This window comes from Sapajus apella, unplaced genomic scaffold (assembly GCF_009761245.1).
Source record: "Sapajus apella isolate SASKATOON/1434 unplaced genomic scaffold, GSC_monkey_1.0 scaffold166, whole genome shotgun sequence".
NCBI lineage: Eukaryota > Metazoa > Chordata > Mammalia > Primates > Cebidae > Sapajus > Sapajus apella.
In genome coordinates this window covers 443666-460410 of record NW_022437106.1, presented here as the reverse complement: position 1 = coordinate 460410, position 16745 = coordinate 443666, and the positions used below count along the sequence as shown (strand labels likewise).

General features: G+C 55.7%; 1 protein-coding gene across 2 annotated transcripts in view; it reads right to left on the bottom strand.

The window, feature by feature from the left end:
• CACNA1I (calcium voltage-gated channel subunit alpha1 I) overlaps positions 1-16745 on the bottom strand; it is a 129042-nt gene that overhangs the window by 102739 nt on the left and 9558 nt on the right. For both annotated transcript variants that reach the window (XM_032267162.1, XM_032267163.1), the window contains exon 2: positions 10946-11202. In XM_032267162.1, the coding sequence (XP_032123053.1) occupies positions 10946-11202 (257 nt within the window). The remainder of the gene's footprint in view (positions 1-10945; positions 11203-16745) is intronic.

The window sequence follows — 16745 nt, the reverse complement described above, 5'->3', positions numbered from 1 at the left end:
CCCATCCATCCACCCACCCATCCATCCATCCACCCATCCATCCATCCACCCATCCATCCATCCACCCATCCATCCACCCACCCATCCATCCATCCACCCATCCATCCATCCACCTACCCACCCACCCACCCATCCATCCACCTATCCATCCATCCACCCATCCATCCATCCATCCATCCACCCACCCATCCATCCACCCACCCATCCATCCAGTCATCCATCCATCTACCTGCCCACCCACCTACCCATCCATCCATCCATCCATCCATCCATCCATCCATCCATCGGTATCCACTGCAGGAACTTCCTACCTGGTTTCCATGCCTCAGTCTTTCCCTCAAGCATCCTCCAGTCTGCTTTGGGAGTCATCATTCTAATAAGTGAATTTGCCCAAGTCCCACCCCTGCTAGACACCCATCGGTGACCCTCCAGGGCCCACAAGACCAAGTGTAAATCCTAACCTGGTATTTGACACCTTGCCATCCAGCCCCTGCCCCACTAAACCTCTCCCTGTGCCCTACCCTATTCCCTCTGCCTGGAAAACCCTCCCTGAACTGTTCTGGAAAATTCCTATTTATACAGCAAGACCCAGGCTGAACAGCCCCTCCTCCAGGCAGGCTTCACCAATGCCCCCCCAGATTGGATCAGGGATAGCCTTGTAGCTCTCTTTACACAGAAACCTCCATACCAGGGTACCTAAGGTTGCCCTGGGAGTCGGGCTCCTCCAGTGCCTGCCAGGCCCACCCTGCTGGTCAGTGATAAAGTGCAGCCTCCGCTCTGGCCCCATTGAGCATCCCTGGGAATGGTGCCTGATGCTGACTTTTATTTCTGAGAAAAACAACTTTCTCCACAGCAGATGGAGGGAAACAGACAATTTCCCAGACATGTGCTGCTGCCTCCAGTAACGCTTGCCACCCGTCTGGACAGCCCATTAGGCCAGGGCTGAAGGCGGAAGGGACACCTCCCCCACTAAAGAGCCCCTTCCCCAGCAATATGGCTTAGATATGTGTCCCTTCCAAATATCCTGTTGAAACATGATCCCATGTTGGAGGTGGGGCCTAGAGGGAGGTGTTTGGGTCATGGGCCGGATCCCTCCTGAGGGGCTCAGTGTCCTCCCCTCTGTAACAAGTGAGTTCTCTATTTGTTCATGTGAGAGCTGGTTGCTTAAAAGAGCCTGGCACCACTCCCTCTCTCTCCGCGCGACACACCTGCTCTCCCTTCCCCTTCCACCATGAGTAAAAGCTTCCTGGCTGGGGGTGGTGGCTCGCACCTGTAAACCCAGCACTTTGGGAGGCTGAGGCAGGAAGATCATGAGGTCAAGAGATTAAGACCATCTTTGCCAATATGGCAAAACCCCATCTCTACTAAAAATACAAAAAAAATTAGCTGAGCATGGTGGCTGCACCTGTAGGGCCAGCAATTCAGGTGGCTGAGGCAGGGGAAACACTTGAACCCAGGAGGCGAAGGTTGCAGTGAGCCGAGATCGTGCCACTGCATTCCAACCTGGGTGAGAGAGTGAGGCTCCGTCTCAAAAGAAAAAAAAAAAAAAAAAAGCTTCCTGAGGTCCTAACCAGAAACAGATGCTGGCACCATGCTTCTTGTACAGCCTGAAGAACCGTTAGCCAAATAAACCTCTCTTCTTTATAAACGACCCACCCTCGTGTATTCCTACACAGCAACGCAAACAGACAGATACACCCAGCCACCCAGCCATGAGCGGGCTGGCGTAGGGATGGCTCTGGCCTGAGAGCCTGGGGACCTGGGCTCACCTGCCCTGGCTTTGCTGATGACTCAGTGTGGGGGCCTGGGCACAGCATCCTCCCTTCCTGGGCCTCGGGCTCCCCAGCTGTGGGTGAAGAGTTGGCACTGGCTGCCTTGTACCCTCCTGGGAGGTGCTGGGAGAGTCTGATGGGCTGTGGCGGGTGGGGAAGAGCTCTGTCAACTGGAGAGTGCTGGACCAGTGAGGGAGGCCAGGCCTGTGCTAAGCGTTGGTGACACAGTAAAGTTGGAGGCTCAGGCCCTGTCCTTCAGGGTCTCACAGCCCGGCCCAGGGGACAAAGCTGGCAGCAAGCAACTACTGGGTGGAGGGGAGGGCAGCACCCACGCAGGGCTGAGGAGGGTAGCGAGGAAAAGGGAAGACGTCCTGCCTGTGGTGCCTGGAAGTTGGGCGTGTGGGGCTGGTGGGATTTGGAACCACAAGATGGAGGAAGGGCATCACAGGTGGTGCCCAGCAGGAGCAAAGGCAGAGGAGGAGGAAAGGTCGGGAAGCCTTGGCAGCTGTGGCTGGGGCTTCAGAACAGAGCACCGGACATGAAGGGAAAGAACAGGAAAAATGGGGCTGGAGGATCATGGGCGATGGTGGAGACTTTGAGTTCAGGCTCAGCGGATTCTGGGGGCTAAGGGGAGTGAGGAAAGAATCAGCGCACACACGAAGGGAGGCAGGGAGCAGGGCAGGAACAGCAGCCCCTCTGGGCACACAGCACTTGACAGCAGACAAACCCATAAGGAGGAAGGTGAGCTGGGGAGGAGAGGGGGTCCCAGGGAGAGGAGACTGCCAAGGTCACACAGCTTTGGGTGCCTGGCCCAGTGCTCTCTCTTCAGTGCAGGGTGGGGGGAGGGAGGGTGGTACCAGTGGTCATGTGGGGCAAGGTCCCAGGAGCTGCCTGTGTAGACAACAAGAGATGGAAAAACCCATCCCAGCTGCTCCCAATGGCCCCACCAGAAAGAACTGAGCGCAGGGAGGATGGAGGTTAGATTAAGGGAGGACTTCCTGATAGTCCAGGGCTCCCAGAGGGTCCCAGAGGCCTTTATGCAGCGGCCTGAGGCCCTGTCTGGAGCAGAACTAAGAGGTGGCCTGCTGAGAGGCAGGGCCAGGTGCTAAGTGACCAGGGCAGAGACAGCGGGTGATGGGAGGGGGTCTTCAGCAGAGATGGCGCCATTCCTCCCCCAACACATTTACAGCTCTCCAGGCCCCACTTCCCACCTTCCTGCTCTCCCACCCCCAGGGGCCAGCGCTCTCCCACCCTGGCCAGGCCCCGGGTGTCTCAGCCCATTGCGGGTTCAGGACCCCACAAGCACCACCATCAGCTCCAGTGTGCACACAACTGCCATTCAGCACTTAGTTTGTCCATGCTTGCCCCAGAATTCTCATTGGATCCCCCAATAGTCCCAACTGGGGGTCACTGTGGTCCCCATTTCACAGATGAGCAAACAGAGGTTCAGCAAAGGGAAGGGACTTGGCCAAGGCCACCCGTCTAAGAAGCCATGAGCAGATCTTCCTTCGCTCGGCAACCGAGCCACAGACCCTGGGGTCACCTCTGAGTCCCTGCCTCCTAACATCGACCCCAAAGGAGGCAGAGCTGCTCCACACCTTCAGCTGGCACCCTGCGCCACCACTGTTTCTCGCCATAATCCCACAGGCACCTCTCAATGGGTCTCCTGGCTGCACAGCCAGAGCGGTCCTCCCCCTGCACAAAAAGGCCAGAGCTGTGCTCTACACAGGCCAGGCTCACAGCTCACACTCGGGAAAGGCTTGGTGGATGTACCAATGACTGGGAGAGCAATGGGTGAACACAAGCCATGCCCTCCCTCAACAGCCTCAACCCTCACCTCCGGCAACACAATGGGCTCCCCGGGGCCAGGAGGAGACCGGACGCCCTGCCCTCTTCTTGCCCATTGCCAGATGAAATTAGTGGGTGCGAGAGGCAGGGATCTCCACCAGCTGCATGGGCAGAACCAGACAACCACTTAGAAGCACAGATATTCAGACCCCAGCGCTGGCAGGCAGAGAACGGGGGCCAGGCAGGGGAGCAGACGCAGACAGAAGTGGGCAGAGGGGCAACATGGGGTCCGAGAGAACCAGGACCTCAAAGGCATCGAGGCAGGGGCCCACCCACAAGGAGGGGGCAGGGAAATGGGTGCCCTGGACAGCCCCTTCCAGGCCTGGTGCCCGTCTTTCCCCATCCCACAGACAGGGAGACAAGGGCGCAAGGGGTCAGGTGACCCTTCCAGGGTTACTGGGCAGCTGGCGTCTCCTGCCTCCCCGCAGGCTGGTGCCCTCCCCCTCCCTGAGCAGAGAGGCAGCCTTCACAGCCCACTGGCTTCCCCACCACGCATGGCTGCTTCCCACTGCAGCAGAAGCGCTGGCTTAGCGCTGGCTGGCATGCGGGAGGCCCACCCCCAGAGCATGCCAAGAGGGCAGGGGGCTGCAGAAGCCTCAAGGGGCTCGCCCCAGGCGGGCCACAGAGCCCGGAAGCTCCTCTCTGCCCTGGTGGAGTGTGGAGAACCTGGTGTTTCTCCAGACTCCGCAGGTGGTAGTGCTGTCCTGAATAAAAGCCAGGGCTGGAGAGGCACAGAAATCTGAGTTTTCATTCCAGCTCCACCACAGCCTGGCTGTGCAACCCTGGATAAAAGTGAGTTAATCTCTTTGAGCTTTACTTTCCTCATCTGTAAAATGGGGCTATGAGAGCACCTATCCCCACGGATGGTTATGAGGATTAAAGCTGATAATACAAGCTGGGCGCAGTGGCTCACACCTGTAATCCTAGCACTTTGGGGGGCACAGGCAGTGGATCACGAGGTCAGGAGTTCAAGACCACCCTGGCCAAGATGGTGAAACCCTGTCTCTACTGAAAATACAAAAATTAGCTGGGTGTGATGATACACCTATAGTCCCAGCTACTTGGGAGGCTGAGTCAGGGGAATCGCTTGAATCCACGAGGCGGAGGTTGCAGTGAGCCAAGATCATGCCACTGCACTCCAGCCTGGGCAACAGATAAGACTCTGTCAAAAAAAAAAAAAAAAAAGCTGATAATACAGACAAAACACTTTCAGCACTCATCCTGCACAGCTCTGTGCTAGACACACCACCGGGTGCTTTACAGGAATCATCTCTAATCATCTTGAATCACCCAATTAAAGAGCTGAGAAAACTAAGGCTCAGGGAGGGGAAAGGGAAGTGGGTGCAATCCACCCTGCCCCTTCAGCCATATGCAGCCAGCTATGCTCCTAAGAAAGGCTCTGAAGGCTGGGCATGGTGGCTCACGCCTGTAATCCCAGCACTTTGGGAGGCCAGGGCAGGCAGATCACTTGAGGTCAGGAGTTTGAGACCAGACTGTCCAACATGGTGAAATCCCATCTCTACTAAAAATATAAAAATTAGCTGGGTGTGGTGGCAGGCACCTGTAATCCCAGCTACTCAGGAGGCTGAGGCAGGAGAATCACTTGAACCCAGGAGGCAGAGGTTGCAGTGAGCCAAGATCGTGCCACTGCACTCCAGCCTGGACGACAGAGAGAGACTCCATCTCAAAAAAAAACAAAAAAGAAAGAAAGAAGGGCTCTGAAAGTCTAATCTAGGGTAGAAAATAGTAATAGGTTTCAGGCTGATGGTTCCCCACAGCTGCCAGAGGTGCCCTGCTGGAGGATGCCAGGCTCGATTAGCAATGTCTGCATTGATGGGGGCATGGCCACTAGCAGCAGAACAAGCTGAAATTCATCCAAGTAACAGAGATTGGATCTGATGTTCCTTGGAAACAATGTCCTCTGAAGGTGTTATGTTCTATCTAAAGACCTGTCCCCAATGTCTAATTGAATCTACAGCAAGCAGAGTGTTGACTCAACAGTACGTGAGGGCCCTGTTCAGGGCTCAGGCGCAGGTAATCAGAGTGATAACCACACACATGGCAGCTTTTCCAGTCTGCAAAGCTTCACTGTCACATTGCCCTGCTCTGTCCTCGGTGCAACCAACCCTGTGGAGTGGGTCTTACCACCTGTGTTTGACAAGTGGGGAAACTGGAGCTCGGAGATGTTAAGAAACTGACCGACAGTCACACAGCAAGAGACAGAACCAGCCCCTCTGGGTCTGTGTGACCCAGGTGCCCAGTGCTTTCCACGGTGCCACATGTCATCTTCCCATGATTCAAGTAGCACAACCTATCCCCTGACATTTCAAATCCAGAGGCCTCGCAGCTGTACCCCCAGCTGGCAGTGCATGCCCGCAGTCCAGGAGCGGTGCTGACATTTGGGTGAGTGGCCCTTTCCCACCCCAGCTCGAAGACTCCACCAGGGTCCCAGCAGCCTGCTGGCTCTCCGGTGAGTCAGGCAGTGACTCAGGGCCTCGCTCCAGGCTGAGAGAGGAGCTGAGTCAGGGAGCACCAGGCTTCAAAGGGCATCTGGCTCTGGGCCAGGGCCCCTCAGCACCAGGGATAAGAGCTCAGAAAAGGCTGTCTGGGGGACCCTCCCATGCTGCCCTCCCCTTCCCGGGCCCGGCCATCATGAGAGCAGCCCCCACCAACCTGACACTGATGCTATGCATGCACCATCCCTTTGGATTCTCAATGGGGAAGAGAGTCACCCTCTGCAGGGTCTGGACGTGTGAAGGGTCATTTGTGGTGCTCACAATGATTGAAAGACACTACTATTACTGAGTATGCAACACAGCCAAGACTCCAAAGCACCATCACCCTCCAAATGTTTAAGCACTGCCCCAGCCCCCCTCGCACAGAGCACAGGAGGGAGAGAAGTTTCTGGCCAGGAAAGAATCCTAGCGCCGGCCAGGCGTGGTGGCTCATGCCTGTAATCCCAGCACTTTGGGAGGCTGAGGTGGGCTGATCATGAGGTCAGGAGTTGAAGACCAGCCTGACCAACATGGAGAAACCCTGTCTCTACTGAAAGTACAAAAATTAGCCAGGCATGGTGGCATGCGCTTGTAATCTCAGCTACTTGGGAGGCTGAGGCAGGAAGAATCGCTTGAAACCGGGAGGCAGAGGTTGCAGTGAGCCAAGATCGACCGCTGCACTCCAGCCTGGGCAACAGAGTAAAACTCCGTCTCAAAAAAAAAAAAAAAAAGGCCGGGGGGCGATGGCTCAAGCCTGTAATCCCAGCACTTTGGGAGGCCGAGGCGGGTGGATCACGAGGTCAAGAGATCGAGACCATCCTGGTCAACATGGTGAAACCCCGTCTCTACTAAAAATACAAAAAATTAGCTGGGCATGGTGGCGTGTGCCCGTAATCCCAGCTACTCAGGAGGCTGAGGCAGGAGAATTGCCTGAACCCAGGAGGCGGAGGTTGCGGTGAGCCGAGATCGCGCCATTGCACTCCAGCCTGGGTAACAAGAGCGAAACTCCGTCTCAAAAAAAAAAAAAAAAGAATCCTAGTGCCTTCAGCCCCCCATCCCCAACACACACACCCCATCCCAAGCCCCCAAAGCCTACCCTGAGCTCCCCACGACAGAGTCGCTGCTCCGGAGGCCCCTGTGGACAGCCAAGTCTCCTGGGTCTGTTTGTAGAGCCCTCCTTGGCCTCTCTCCCACCTGACCCGACTCAGCTATGAAATCTCAGGCCGGCAGCAGCTGCAGTCACCACACCCAAATCCTCCAAATCCCAGACACACAGCATCACAGCCACCAAGTCTTAGGCTCACACACTCTTTGAAACACAGAATTTTGCAGTCTTTGAATCACAGAAGCTTAGAAATTCAGTGTTGCTGAGCCTTAAATCTTAACTTTGAACCCTTAGACTGTCACAGAAGTTTCAAGTCTGAGTGTCCCAGAGCTGACACCTTTGAAGCTGCTGCGCTTTCGCGTCAATGAATCTCTGGCCCGAAGACAGCCCGTATCCCAACAGTTAAGGCTGGGACCTGAATCACCTCTATCCCAGCCCAGCCTCAGCAGCCCTGGCCATGGGGGTGCCAGGACAGCGCTCGCTCTGCGCAGCTCCCAGGACTGAAAAGTCCCTCCTGATGGAAGGGTTTGCCTACTGCCCCACCCCTTGAACCCAGGGCTCTTTCCAGACAGACAAGAGGCAGGCCCAGCTCTTCCCAAAACCAGAACTCCTCTCCCTCCTGGCCAGCCCTACTGTTGTCGCAAACCCCAGGCCACAGGACTCATATGCCCTGAGGGTGGAGGCGAGAGGGGTGGTAAAAACCCAGGAGATGCCAGGCGCGGTGGCTCACGCCTGTAATCCCAGCATTTTGGGAGACTGAGGCGGGCAGATCACGAGGTCAGGAGTTCGAGACCAGGCTGACCAACATGGTGAAACCCCATCTCTACTAAAAATACAAAAATTAGCCAGGCGTGGTGGCACGTGCCTGTAATCCCAACTACTTGGGAGCCTAAGAAAGGAGAATCACCTGAGGTTGCAATGAGCCTAGATCACGACACCGCACTCCAGGCTGGGCAACAGAGCGAGACTCCATCTCAAAAAAAATAATAAAATAATAAATAAATAAATAAAAACCAGGAAACAGTGGCCCCAAGGACTCTGTTTGCCCAACAGGCCAGAAGTGTGGAAAACTGGGTGGGTTCCGGAGGGCTGGTTTGCTCAGTGGTCAGGGGTCAGAGTGCCTGGGGTCAAGGCAGCCCCCATGGCATGTGTGGCTAACACCCCGGGCTCCTAGGGCTGGAAGGGGCGACACATCTGGCTCCCCCATTTTAGGTGGAGGTGCAGAGTCACATACATGGCAGACGGGACTCGAACCACCCCCATCTGGAGGCCTCACCATGACACGAGGGCAGCAGCCCAGCCAGCCCAGCCAGAGCCCATCAGAGATGCAAGCTGGGTCAGACTCCCAGGCCAGGTCATCTGAGCCATGCCCCTGCCTCCATCCCAGAGCAGATTGCCCATCCAGACTCACTAAGGCTCAAAGAGGCAAAGTGACTTATGGTCACACGGCACCCAAGTGACAGAGCCAAAATCAACTCTTGTCATCTCACCCGGGATAGACCCCCGAGACACTGTGACATTGTCTCCCTAGTCCTCCTGCCAGCCTTTCTCTTCGTAAAGGCCCAAAAGTCCTGCGGCCATCCCCTTCTCAGCCTTCCTCTGTTTGCATGCCACAGGCCCCTGAGGTTGCCCCAGTGCTTTGTATTAAAACTAGCCATGTGGCAGGGTGCAGTGGCACATGTCGGTAATCCCAGTACTCTGGGTGGCTGAGATGGGTAGACCACCTGAGGTCAGGAGTTCAAGACCAGCCCGGCCAACATGGCTGCTAAAACCCCATCTCTACTAAAAATTCAAAAATTAGCCAAATGTGATGGCACACACCTGTAATCCCAGATACTCAGGAGGCTGAGGCAGGAGAATTGCTCCAACCCAGGATGCAGAGGTTACAGTGAGCCAAGATGGCACTACTGCAGTCCAGCCTGGGCGACAGAGTGAGACTCCGTCTTAAAACAAAACAAACAAACAAAAAAAATCTAGCCACGTGGGTGGTGCCTGCTTCCCCTCTTCCCTAGGCGCTCCCTGTGACAGACCAGCTCTGCCTCTTTGTCCTCAGTGTCACAGGGCAGACGTCAGTGAGTGCTGGGTGAACTAATTACCAAGCGGACCCTCTCATCATGCCTGAGACCCCATGAGCCGTGCCCCAGAAGGAGCATGGAGGCTCTCAGCCCCACCCAGCAAGGAACACCCAGCTCTGCACCCCACTCCAGTAGAGACTCTCTGGTTTCGAAAGTTAGGAGGACCGAGGGCCCACCATCTCCTCAGCCCCCTACAGAAGGCGAGACCAGAAGTCCTGGGGCCAGTCTCAACAGCCTGCATCAGGCATCCCTGGATTCCAGGGCAGGACTCATACCTGCACCTGACCCGCTAGTTCCTCGCAACCTGCCCTGTGTGGCCACAAGCACCAGCATCCCAAGACCCATGTGGGCATTATTTGGTGGATCCCCCAAACCACAAGGCCACCACAGTTTGGATCCCCAAGCCTCCTCCTCAGTGGTCCCTGGCCACCAGCTTAACCCTGCAATCCAGTACCATACAGTCCTTCCAGAGCACAGATCTCTCCAGGCACCTGCTTCAAGTCCTGCCCTTGGAACACAGCCCCACCCTCATGTAGCCTCCAAGGCCCTGCGGGGCTGCCATCATGTCTGCAGCCTCACCTCATCCCACTCTGCCCCTCAGGGATCCAACACTGCCTGCAACTCCTCCATTCTCCAGGCTTTGTTCCTGCGTGCCCTCCTCCTGCCTCCCACTGCCCTCTCTACTCAACCAACGCCCTTCCTTATTGAGGACTCAGCTCTGACATTGCCCATGTGCACCCAGCAAACACTGCCAGAGCACCCACGATGTGCCGGGTGCTGTGCTGGGTGCTGGGATCCCCCCCCCGCCAGTCATCTGACAGTACCCCACAGGAGGCAAATGTGGATTCAGAATTCCACAGTTAGATGTGAAGCGGAGGTGGAATCCCAGAGGGCTTCCCTGAGGAGGTGATGCTTACGCTGGGATTTTAAGGACGCAGCAAAGGATTTGGCCAGGTGCAGAAGGAAGGGAAAAGCTTTTCAGACAGAGGGAAGAGCCAGTGAGAAGACCCTGAGGCTCAGAAGAGCATGGGGGAAGCCGAGGAGTGGGAAGTGAGGCTGGTTGGGACACTCAGAGTCCGGCGGGCTGGGTTAGGACTTTGCTCTGCACCTCTGGGGCCACAGCAAATCATGACAGTCTCAAGCAGGGAGAACCTGAGCCCACTGGAGGCAGCAAGTGGAGGCAGGAGGCCTGGGAAGAGACTGCTTGGAGGCACAGCAGGGAGAATGAGTCCTGCCCTGTGTGTTGGGACTGGCTGCCCCCTGCACATGCCCACAGTTCCTGATCACAGCTCCTATCACCTGTGTAGTCACGGCCCACCAGGTGGCTCCAGAGTCTGACTGACCTGCATTCCCAGCCTAGCACAGGTCTGGGGCCCACACTCAAGGACTTTCTGAGCCAGCCAGCTACTGGACTGACCCCACAGCTCCCAGCAACTTCCAGAACCTTCACATCAGCAGGACACCAGGTCCTCATCTGTTCGAGATCTCCCCAGACCCACCCCTGAGCTCACTCACCACCACCAAGGCCCAATGGCCTCACCCCAGGTCCCAGGTCTCCCTAGAGCAAGGTATGGGCAGGCAGCGCTCAATCCCAGCCCCCCACCCTTCAGCCCCTGCAGGACCCCGATCAGCCGAGGCTGCGGAGGATATGGGTTGCACACCATCTTGATACACCAGTTCCGGGGGCTGGTGGTCTGTCGCAGGCAGAAGAAGGCAACGGGCGCCAGGTCTGGGTGTGGGACGTCAGGATCAGCTCCATCCAGGGGCTCCTCCAGGCCTGGAGGGGAGGATGGTGGGCTCCGGGGCCCGGGCTGCTCCGTGGTGGTCCCCGGCACAGCGGCTGGGGCAGCTGCAGATGAGGAGGGCGGGGAGGCACTCTCAGCCATGTCCACGCTGAGCTGGGAGCCCTGGGGAAGACAGAAAGGGTGGCACGTGGTAGGGACAGTCCTGGTACATGCTCCCCAACCTGCCTCTCCACCAATAAGTGGACAGGCACAGCTCTGATAGCCCCACCTGAGCCCCACAGGCCCCTCATCCTCACCCTGGTGTGAGGATTACAGAATAGCTGTGGTCCCAGCTCCACCCAAATCGGAATCCTCTTCTAAGCTGAGTGATCATGGGGCAAGTTGGCTCACCCTGGCTGAGCCTCAGTTTTAACAAATGAAGATAGTAGGGAGAATAAAGCCTTCTTTTTTTTTTTTTTTTTTTTTTTTTAGGTGGGGTCTTGCTCTGGTGCCCAGGCTGGAGTGCAGTGGCACAATCTCAGCTCACTGCAACCTCTGCCTCCCGGGTTCAAGCAATTCTCCTGCCTCAGCCTCCTGAGTAGCTGGGATTACAGCCATGCACCACGATGTCTGGCTAATTTTTTGTATTTTTAGTAGAGACAGGGTTTCACCATGTTGGCCAGGCTGCTGTCTGTTTATTGCAACATCAAAGGTAAAGAAAACTTGCAAGAAAAAAGAGATTATTGTAAAGACAGACACTATTGCCAAGACAATGCAGGCTACAAAGGTGAAGTTGGGGTGCTGCAGAATTAGACACTGGGGGAACACCGGCAAACCAGGAGGGAATCACAGTCGGCTTCCCTGAAGAAGTGACCCTGGAGCTGAGACTCGAAGCTGACCCCTTGATCCAGCTGCTGCCTTACGAGGCTGAAAACCCAGGAATCTTAGAGTCCAGTCTCTTTGCCTTACAGATGAAGAAACTGAAGCCCAGAGAAGGGACAGGGCAGACGTGCAGCTGAGTAACAGCAGAAATAGAATTCTGGTCAAAGGCCGGGCACGGTGGCTCACGCCTGTAATCCCCACTTTGGGAGGCTGAGGCGGGTGGATCACCTGAGGTCAAGAGTTTGAGACCAACCTGGCCAACACAGTGAGACCCCATCTCTACTAAAAATACCAAAATTGCTCAGGCATGGTGGCGCACGCCTGTAGTCCCAGCTACTCGGGAGGCTGAGGCAGGAGAATCGCTTGAACCCAGGAGGCAGAGGTTGCAGTGAGCCCAGACCGCACCACTGCACTTCAGCCCAGGGGACAGAGCAAGACTCCGTCACAAAAAAAAAAAAAAAAAAGATTTCCAGTCACAGCTCTCTTCCTGGCCCTGTGGCCCGGGCAGCTGCGCAAGGCCCCTTGCTGAGAAGAGCCCTGAACTTGCTTTAGAATTCTATTGCCACCAACATGCAATTCTTAATTTCTTATCAAGGGGTCCCACATTTTCATTTTTTTCTGGGCGGTGCGAATCATCTGGCTGGCTCTGACTCCAGCACAGGACACCCTGACTGTGTCTGATGCTCTCGATAACCTCAGGAGGGCTATTATGCCTGTTTGGTAGGTGAAGAAACTGAGGCCAAGAGAACAAAACGGCTTGTCAAAGCTATGCACCTAGCCAAGTGAAGCACCAGGCGGTGTCAGAGGCCAGAATCCCAGCCCCCCAGGCAGGCTTCGTGACAACTGACGGTGCCCTTGCTGCCTGAGAGCCCCTGTAGCCGGACAGTGGCAAGACAGGAAGGACAGCCACTCCCAGGCCTGCCCCTCACCACTTTACCCCAGAAGGTACCAATCCCTAAAACTTTGTCCAATGGGGTCCCTGGGATCCTAGAAGCCCTGCAGGGCCAGGTCAGGCAGTGGGATGGAGCGATGGGGCCCACATCCCTGCTGCCCACCCAGCTGCTGCTGGGCTGTCCACCAAGCCACCCAGAGCTGATGCATTTGGACATTTCCCTGGCTCCTAGGGGCAACGGGTGGGAGTTGGCACCTCCTGCCACTTCGCCTGGCTGGTCAGGGAGGCAGAGTTTTCTCCTGAGCTCAGGGCTTTGCTCTTGATTCCAGAAAAAACAGCCACGGGCCTTACATAAGCTCCCAGGCACCTTGGCCTGCCACGTGCCAACCTCCTGGGCTGAAACACACCCACCCTAGGGTGGCTGCAGGTCTGCCCACCACTGCTCCAGCCTTGGAGCCACCATGCCCTCCCCTGGCCATTCGCTCTGGCCAGATTGGACCTCATTGGGTCCTCGGCTTTGCTCCTGCTCTCCCCTCTCACTGCAGCACCTTCTCCTTCTCCCCAGGCCCTGTTCTTTCAGGCCCTACGGATTCATTCATTTGTCCAATGAGCACCTACTGTGTGTGGGCACTGTGTGGGCTTTGGACTATGCTGGGGCACGAGCCAGACTCGGCACCAGCCCGCATTCAGCCCACACTTCCACAGAGGAAAGAGAAACACCTATCAATTACTTTCTCTCTTTCTGCTTTTCCACAGCTCTTATCACCATCAAACACAGTGCATAATTTATGTCTTTATAACTCCATGATTTGGTGTCTGTCCCCCCAACCTAAGAGAAGCCCGTAAGGGAGGTGTATCCCCTCACTGCTGTATCCCCAGCACCTGGAATGGTGCCTGGAGCTTACTAGGTGCTCAATAAATATTTGTTGACAAAGTGAATAAAAAGTGCTGGGAAGTAAATAAACAAGGGGGAAAGGTGGGAGTGAAGACAATCATCTTGCCCTCTCTAAAGGAAGAGACATTTAAGTGAAAACCAAGAATCAGAAGGCAGCAGCCCTGACCAATCTGCTGGAAGAGCATAGGAGAAACAGCATGTGCAAAGGCCAGGAGGCTGGGGCCCGCTCGGTGCATTTCAAGAACAGAAGTGAGACCAGCCAGGTGTGGTGGCTCACTCCTGTAATCCCAGCACTTTGGGAGGTCAAAGCAGGTGGATCACGAGGTCAGGAGTTCGAGACCAACCCAGACAATATGGTGAAACCCTGCCCCTACTAAAAATACAAAAAGTATCTGGGTGTGGTGGCGCCTGCCTGTAACCCCAGCTACTCCGGAGGCTGAGGCAGGAAAATCACTTGAACCCAGGAGGTGGAGATTGCAGCGAGCTGAGATCGTGCCACTGCACTCTAGCCTGGGTGACAGGGCGGGACTCTGTCTCAAAAAATAAAAAGTGAGGCTGAGCCTGGGGAAGGGCGGCGGATGAAATCAAAGAATTCAGCAGGGCCCCGGGGGAGAACACAGAGGAGTGTGGGCTTTATCCCAAGTTCAGTAGAAGCCACAGGTGGGTTTTAAGCAGGGGAGTGATGTGCTGTGGTCTGTTTCTAAGCAATCTCTCTAGGAGGTGAAGGGAGAGTGGATGAAGGAGCAGGGGTGGAGCAGGAAGGGCCAGGAGGAGCTAGGTTGGCCTGCCGTTGGCTGCTGGTGAAGACAGGGAGAAGGGGCTGGCTTGAGATTTACTCTCAAGGTAAAGCACCTGGCCTTGCATGGACTGCAGTGGCACACCCCACAACCCTCACCCAGCATTGCTGAAATCCTTCCTGAAGCCGCACAGCACTACATAAAACTACCTCCTTCCTGACTCTGGGCTACATCACTTGCATTGACTTGCTTGTTGCCTCTCTTGACCTGTTTAACACTGCCACACTGTGCTGCTGCCCTGTCCTCACACCTCTCCCCTCACTGTGAGACTCCCAGAATCCACGCCCCTGACCACCACCCTCAACCCTGCAGTGTCCACCCTCGGATCTGTTTCCACTGACCACCCAGTCTTTACCTCTGACCTGCTCCCAGTGACCATCCAGCCTCCACCCTCTGACCTGCTCTCAGTGACCACCTCATCTCTACCTTCTGACCTGCTCCTAGTGACCACCCAGCCTCCACCCTCTGACTACTCCCAGTGCCCACCCAGCCTCCACCATCTGACGTGCTCCCAGTGGCCCACTCTCTGACCTGTTCTCAGTGATGACCCAGCCTCCATACTCTGACTGCTCCCAGTACCCACCCAGCCTCCACCCTCTACCTGATCCCAGTGACCACCAGTCTCCACCCTCTGACCTGTTCCCTGTGACCACACAGCCTCCACCTTCTGATCTGTTCACAGATCACTCTCTGACTGCTCCCAGTAACCACTCAGCCTCCCCTCTCTGACCTACTCCCAGCGACCACCCAGTCTCCACCCTCTGACCTGCTCCCTCTGACATGCTCCCAGTCCTGCTCTCAGTGACCACTCAGCTTCCACCCTCTGACCTGCTCCCAGTGACAACCCAGACCATCTCCCTCTGACCTGTTCCTTAGCAGCTTTGCAGGCCACTACTCTCTGATCCAGTCTCCACTCCCAAAGCCCCCAAGTCCAGTTCAGAAATCTCTCTTTCCTGTGTCTATGGCCCAGCTCCTATCCCAGATGCCTGTGTGCCCATGGCTGGAAGCCCTGAGGGGACTGGTATCTGGGCCTCCCTGGGCTCCAGTCTGTCTGCAGGTGGAGACTCACGACACTAGAGGACTTGCCTTAGGTGACAGCATTGGTGGATTCAAACTCAGGTCCATTAGGAGCCAGAGTCTGAGCTGCCTCCACACCCCTGAGTCCCCTTCTTCTAGGTGCTCCCAGGGCCTCACCCTGATGCTCCTTCCCATGAGTGGCCCACCAAGCAGCAGTGTAGCAATTGTGCTGGCCTCCAGGAGCAGGGATAAGAGCAGAAGCTTGCTGTGTCTGGAACACAGACCCCCATTTCTGACTCTGTCAGCCTCTTGGAGCCTCAATTTTCCTCTCTGTAAAGCTCAGCCTTCCTCCCACCTGCTTCAACAGACTCTTGTTAAGAAGCAACATGATGCGCCGGGTGCGGTGGCTCACACCTGTAATCCTAGCACTTTGGGAGGCTGATGTGGGCGGATCATCTGAGGTCAGGAGTTTGAGACCATGCTGGCCAACATGGCAAAACCCTGTCTCTACTAAAAACACAAAAATTAGTTGGGCGTGATGGCGACACCTGTAGTGCCAGCTACTTGGGAGGCTGAGACAGTAGAATCGCTTGAACCCAGGAGGCGGAGGTTGCAGTGAGCTGCGATAGTGCTACTGCACTCCAGCCTGGGTGACAGAAGAAGATTCCTTCTCAAAAAAAAAAGGAAGAAGAAACAACATAATGTAGATGGGGAGGTACTCTGGTGGATGGCTGAGCATGCATTGGATCAGCTGTGTCATCCCCAGGGGCTGCTACCCCAGCCCATTCTCTGCCATCACCATCACCACAATCACCAACACTAGCACCATCACGATCATCACCACCATCACCATCATTATCATTATCACCACCTCCACCATCATCACAACAATCACCAACACCATCATCATCACCACCACCATCATCACCATCACCATCATTATCATTATCACCACCTCCACCATCACCAGCACCATCACCACCACCACCATCATTATCATTATCACCACCTCCACCATCACCACCATCATCACCACCAACACCATCATTATCATTATCACCACCTCCACCATCACCACCATCATCACCAACACCAGCACCATCATCACCACTACCATCATTACCACCATCACCATCATCAACACCAGCACCATCATCACTACCACTACCATTATCACCACCATCACCATCATTATCATTATCACCACCTCCACCATCACCAACACCAGCACCATCATCACCAC